The sequence below is a fragment of the Caretta caretta genome, chromosome 11 (assembly GCF_965140235.1).
Source record: "Caretta caretta isolate rCarCar2 chromosome 11, rCarCar1.hap1, whole genome shotgun sequence".
Taxonomy (NCBI): Eukaryota; Metazoa; Chordata; order Testudines; family Cheloniidae; genus Caretta; species Caretta caretta.
In genome coordinates, this window is record NC_134216.1 from 56495077 (window position 1) to 56501339 (window position 6263).

Below are 6263 nucleotides of genomic sequence, written 5' to 3' on the forward strand. Positions count from 1 at the left end.
ATGCGTTTTGCTTTTATTTCATTTGACCAAATCTGTCTTGTGCTTTGACTTGTAATCACTTAAAATATGTCTTTTGTAGTTAATAAATTTGTTTGTTTATTCTACTGAAACAGTGCATTTGGTTTGAAGCATGTCAGAGACTCCCCTTGGGATAACAAGCCTGGTACGTATCAATTTCTTTGTTAAATTGACAAACTCATATAAACGTGCAACGTCCAGGGGGCATAACCGGACACTGCAAGACAGAGATTCCTAGGGTTGCGTCTGGAACCGGAGATATTGGCTAGTGTCATTCAGTTGCATAATCCAGGCAGTGGCTGGCCAAAAGTGCTCACTCGCGTAGCTGGAGGCTGTGCGTGAACAGCCCGGGAATAGGGGGTTCTCACAGCAGACCAGGGTAAGGCTGGCTCCAGCAGTCTAGGATTGGGGTGACCTAGTAGATCACCAGTCTGTATAAAGAAAAGGAGTACTTGTGGCACCTTAGAGACTAACCAATTTATTTGAATTGGTTAGTCTCTAAGGTGCCACAAGTACTCCTTTTCTTTTTGCGAATACAGACTAACACAGCTGTTACTCTGAAACTTGTTGTAATATTGCAACCTTTAGGTCTGTAATCGAGTGACCAAAGAGATTGAAGCGTTCTCCGACTGGTTTTTGAATGTTATAATTCTTGACGTCTGATTTGTGTCCATTTATTCTTTTACATAGAGACTGTCCAGCTGGTAATAGCTCACCTTTCCTGATCACTCTTGTTACAGTCTGAATGGTAACACCAATTATTTCTTGTTCTCTGTGTATATAAAATCTCCCCACTATATTTTCCACTGTATGCATCCAATGAAGTGAGCTGTAGCTCACGAAAGCTTATGCTCAAATAAATTGGTTAGTCTCTAAGGTGCCACAAGTACTCCTTTTCTTTTTGCGAATACAGACTAACACGGCTGTTACTCTGAAACAAGTCTGTATAGATATCTAAGATATTGAGCCGATTCCCTCACTGATTTCCCTCTTGTTGCTCCTATGACCCTACGAAAAGGAGTACTTGTGGCACCTTAGAGACTAACCAATTTATCTGAGCATAAGCCAAAAATTTGTTAGTGTCTAAGGTGCCACAAGTACCCCTTTTATTTTTGCGAATACAGACTAACACGGCTGCTACTCTGAAATCTATGACCCTACTGTTTTTCATGTCTCCCCACAACATCTAAACCTCTGTTAAGATCACCTTTTTTATATTTCCCTGTGGGCTTTTGTCACCTGCCCCCCTTGACACCACTTAATCCAATTATGATAATAAACTAGTGGTCACAAATTTTCATTAAAAACTTTTTTGATGGAAAATTGCCTTTATTCTAAACCAAAAACTCTTGCAAAGTACTTTCAGTTTTTCCCAAATGTTCTGATTTTACATCAAAAAATAAAATGATTTTCCTCATTGTTTACCCCTTTATTTCCCGTTTTCCACTGAACGCAACCCAGTTAATGGTGTTATGTGGTTAGGGGTTTTCCTCATTTTTTCTGGTTGTTTTTTTTGTTTGTTTGGTTTTGTTCTTCAATTTTTCACTCTAAGTTTTCCAAACCTAGAGAAGCTTTTAAAAGTGACAGAATACCAAAAGGAAAAAATAAAGAGTGAAAAAAACAATTCTTCCACCACAGGACTGGATTTTTCACCCTAGACCAATACAAGTGGCTGATGGTTCCACCTATAAGCCCTTGAGAGCCACACAGATCTTGCATCTGCGCCTCTTCAACACTGCTGGGCAGCCCCCTGAGTCTTGTTTTAGCCTTGGGGCAGCAAAGTTTCCATGAGCCATACTGTCAGCCAGTTTCTCCATCTACAGGAACTTCCATGAAGGAAGTTACCCCTCTGCATTATGAAATCAGCACAAGTTACTGCAGACTCTTCCCCCATAATTTTTTTGTGGTAAGAGTCTGTCAGAGCCTAGCCAGCCTCTCAACCTATTAACTCTTTAGAGCCCAAACCCTGCATAGTTCTCCCACAGGGTTAGGGGAGACACCATTCCCTCCTCTGCATCTCTGTCTCCCAAACCTGGACACATACAGGCAGATGCCCATTCACATGCATCTGCAGAATATAGTAAAGGGACCTTGCTTTTTAATCTATTTGCCATTCAGTTCTGATAACATTACTAGAATAAATCAATGAAACAGTGGCATAAATTCAAAAGTTAATTGCTGCTCTCCAGCCCACTGCTATTAACTTTTCACACAATTATTAAGAATTAATTTATGAACTTTTATTTAAATTCAAACCATAAATGTAGATTCACATTATATTTAATTTTTTTTTCCCTTTTGAGAGTGAGAAAGGTACTCTGCTGAACAGGGGACAGGCTGCAGGGCAAAAAAGTACAGTAGTTCTATGCAAGCTCTTCCCACAAATACATAGTAGCTGGCTTTTTCTGTTAAAATGATTGCAGTAAAAGAATCAAAGGTGACCTTTAAATTATCAATGAATTTCACAGTTAATATTCCCCTCAGATTAATAAAGGCAGCCAACATCTCTCAGAATTATTATTTCAGTCTTTCTGTGTGCAGATTCATAAAATAAAAGATCCCAATAACAGATCCAATGTGAAAGATTTCTTCATGGGCAGAAGAGCACCCTATGTAGCCATTTTTTACACCTGTGAAAAGTGGATTCAAAACACTAGCAAAAATAAAAATAATAACATTTTACACCACAAGTGTAAATGACTACACAAAGAGCAAGGTAGTACAGAATAGTTTTTTATGTAAAAAGTTAAACTGATAATGCCACCAAAGAAGCGCTGACAGTGCAATGCATAGGCTAAATCCAATGTTCAGTTATAGTGAAAAAAATGTATGCCTCACTATTCCTTATCCAGTTTACTGTGTATATTTACTATAATAAACCAAACCCCAGAAGTCCCTAAATATGTGGGTTATAGTGGAATTATTTTAATATTGATGGTATTTCTATTTAATCTTGATTGTGTGAGATGATCTTTAACAGGTATTTAGATATATAATTTCATTATGGAGCCACCTGCTAACATTCATAGCTGAAGTTGCAAATCAGCACTCTATTATATATGCAGCGTTTATACCCTGCATAATTCTGAAAATAATTTAATTTAATCTTAAACTGTTCATGCTCCCTCCCTCATATAAGAATTCCCATATGCAGCAAACTGTAGCAAGCTACCATCGAACTTGCTTCTGCAGTTTATAATGTTATACATTTTATAATGACTTTAGAGAAAAGCCCCTTAAACATGCTGTAAGAACAGCAACCCTGAAACAAAATGTCAGTTTATGTTTACATTTCAAAACTAATTTTAAAATTATATGAATAGCTGCAAGGAGGATTGTATCACTTTTGAATACCTGATTTAAAAGAATTCAGAGTACAGACACTGCACTTTCATTTTACTAGAGGATATCATCCTGCAATCAACTTTCCACTAATGAGATGAATGTTAAAGTCTCCTTTAGCAAATATGGTTATACCACCTGCTCTGTTACTCAAAAAGTATGCGTGTTTAAGTGAATGTCAGAGAGGAAAAACAAGTCATTTAAAAAAATTTAATCCAGTCTGTTTACTTAAGCCAAAACATAAAAAAAATTCCATCCAGTTCAAAAGAAAACCCCCTAAATATGCTAGATTAGCATAAACTTCAGTAACAAAGCTAGCCTGAAATCATACATAAGGGAAATACTGAAGTAAAAGAATGCCCTCCTCTGTTTAAAAGTATGCACACATTCTGCATATGATCCTATGCTTCTATTTGAAAAACAAACACTCTAGGTCTTATTCTGGCTTGTCTTGTATGGAGTTACCAGGTGGAGGGGAAGAAGTTACAATACTCCCTACGGTCCTGATCTTGCAAAGACTTATGCATGTACTTAACTTTCCCACTGTGAGCAGTAGTACTATTGATTTTAGGAGTCTTTACACTGGTAAAGTTAAGACCATGCATAAATATCTGCCAGATGAGGAGCTACATGTACAAACCTAAGCCAAGCTCCTCTTCTCTCGTCCTTAAATCCTACTTTCTCCATGAATCCTTAACACCTTGTTCTTCATAGCTATAACTCCCCTCACTCTTTCCTTCTGGTCCCCATTGTCTTGCCTATCCTAAACTTATAGGTGTAGGGCACATATCCTATTCCATTTGTAAAATATCATGTACATTTACTCTGTTTTAAAAAAATCTGATGAAACATGGCAACATCTGATTATGCACTGAAATCTCATCACATTTGGGTGTTGTGATATAAATGAGATGGTGATAGTGATAGAAGCCTGGCTGAAGTGATATAAAGATAGAGGCAGTGACAAGTACATACACAGTCATTATGGCAACTGTGGCAAGCACATGAAGGGAACAAGGTAGCAGTGGGCAAGAGTAACGCCAAGTGGTGATGGCAAGGGGCACAAGAGGTAACCACAGTAGTGGTGGTGGGCACATGAGTTCCTCGAGGCTGCAGCAGCAATAACAAGGTGTCACAGGGTGTCACAGGTTATTGCAACAGCAGGGAAATCATTGTAGAGTGGAGGGTGAAATCAGTGCAGGGGCGGGGAGGTGAAGTCAACACAGAGGCAGAAAGTAACTGTGGAGGGCAGATGTTAAGGCCACCGTAGAGTCAAGGGGTGACATTAGAGAGCTGTAGGAGGAGCTAGGTCGGCGCAGTGGCAGGGGTGCTCACCGCAGGCAGAGGGAGTAAGCGGGTCGGGGCAGCGGCAGGGGGGGTCACCGCGGGCAGGGGGAGTAAGCGGGTCGGGGCAGCGGCAGGGGGGCTCACCGCAGGCAGAGGGAGTAAGCGGGTCGGGACAGCGGCAGGGGGGGTCACCGCGGGCAGGGGGAGTAAGCGGGTCGGGACAGCGGCAGGGGGGCTCACCGCGGGCAGGGGGAGTAAGCGGGTCGGGACAGCGGCAGGGGAGCTCACCGCGGGCAGGGGGAGTAAGCGGGTCGGGGCAGCGGCAGGGGGGAGTAAGCGGGTCGGGGCAGCGGCAGGGGAGGTCACCGCGGGCAGGGGGAGTAAGCGGGTCGGGGCAGCGGCAGGGGGTCACTGTGGAAGGTAGCGGGAGGCCATGATGAGCTGGGGGAACCGCTGTAGCTGACACAGGAAGGTCAGTGCAGGATGGGGCAGGCCAGAGCCGGCGTGTCTCTGAGGGAGTGGGGGGGGAGGGGGCAGGGGAGGCCAGTGCAGGGCGGGCTGTTGCTTTTGGCGGTCGGGGAGAGCAGTACAGGTCGAGCGGTCACTGGGGGCTGAGGAGAAGGCAGTTGAGTGGGAGGGTCGCTGTAGCGGAGCAGGGGGTCATTGCCGGGGAGTGCGGGGCCGGGAGTTGCTGTGCGGGGCACGGGGACGTCAGTAGGGGCGGCGGTCAGCACAGGCCTGGGGGGTCGCTGTAGGGGGCATGGGGCAGAGCGGGGGTGGAAGCCGCTGCACAGGCGTGGGGAGGTCGTCCCAAGACCCATCCCCCTCACCTGCTCGCTGCCCATGTCTGCAGCTCCTCCTGGGTCGGGGCCCCGCTCGCACGCACGCTCCTGCCAGCTCCCTTGGGGCCCAGTCGCCGGCGGGAGGAGGAGGAGGAGGGGCTGTTGTGTTGAAGGAAACCCCGTTGCTTAGCAGCGGTTCGGGCCCAGGCTCCGCCTCCGCCGCGAGGCGCAGAGCGAATCCCAACGGTCCCCGCCGGCAGTGCGCGCGCCTGATTGGCCCGGAGCTTCGGAACGCCCCTAGGAGGTGGCTGGCGTTGGGCCGTAACGTTAGCGCCCAGTGCCGGTAACCCTGCTCTAAGGCCCGCCCAGCAGCCCGCGCGGCCCGGCCTTAGGGCCACCCCCAAACTCTGTGACAGCGGCTCGGGGTTGGGAATTTCGGTTGTTCAATACCTGCCTCAGACGCAGCCGTGCGCCTTCCCACCGGCCGCCGAGGCGTGAACAGCACCCGGGGTGGCTGTACCTGGAGCCAGCTGCTTGGGCAGCCCTAGGGTCAACCACACTGGCCCCTGCAGAAGTCACGGTGGGTGGTCGTGGAAAGTCATGGAGCGTGAGAGGTCCCTGGCAGACACGGAGCCCTTCTGATGGGGAAGGAGACTAACGTAGGGCCCAGGCACACAGTGAAGAGTTCTGTGTCAGCGTGTCAGAAGTTGGTCCCCTAAAAGACGTAACTTCACCTGGCTTGGTTCACCTGTCAACAAGTATTGTTAATATTCCTGGTGAAATATCCACGTCCCTAACAGTAAACAGTCACAACAAAACAAAACGTTCTGCTGT

General features: G+C 46.0%; 1 protein-coding gene across 4 annotated transcripts in view; it reads right to left on the reverse strand.

Moving 5' to 3' along the window:
* The window catches only part of DNAH7 (dynein axonemal heavy chain 7), a 285097-nt gene extending 279462 nt beyond the window's left edge, over nucleotides 1–5635 (reverse strand). For all 4 annotated transcript variants that reach the window (XM_048868445.2, XM_075118030.1, XM_075118029.1 and 1 more), the window contains exon 1: nucleotides 5478–5635. In XM_048868445.2, the coding sequence (XP_048724402.1) occupies nucleotides 5478–5492 (15 nt within the window). In that variant the 5' untranslated portion in view covers nucleotides 5493–5635. The remainder of the gene's footprint in view (nucleotides 1–5477) is intronic.
* Nucleotides 5636–6263: the final 628 nt, after the last annotated feature.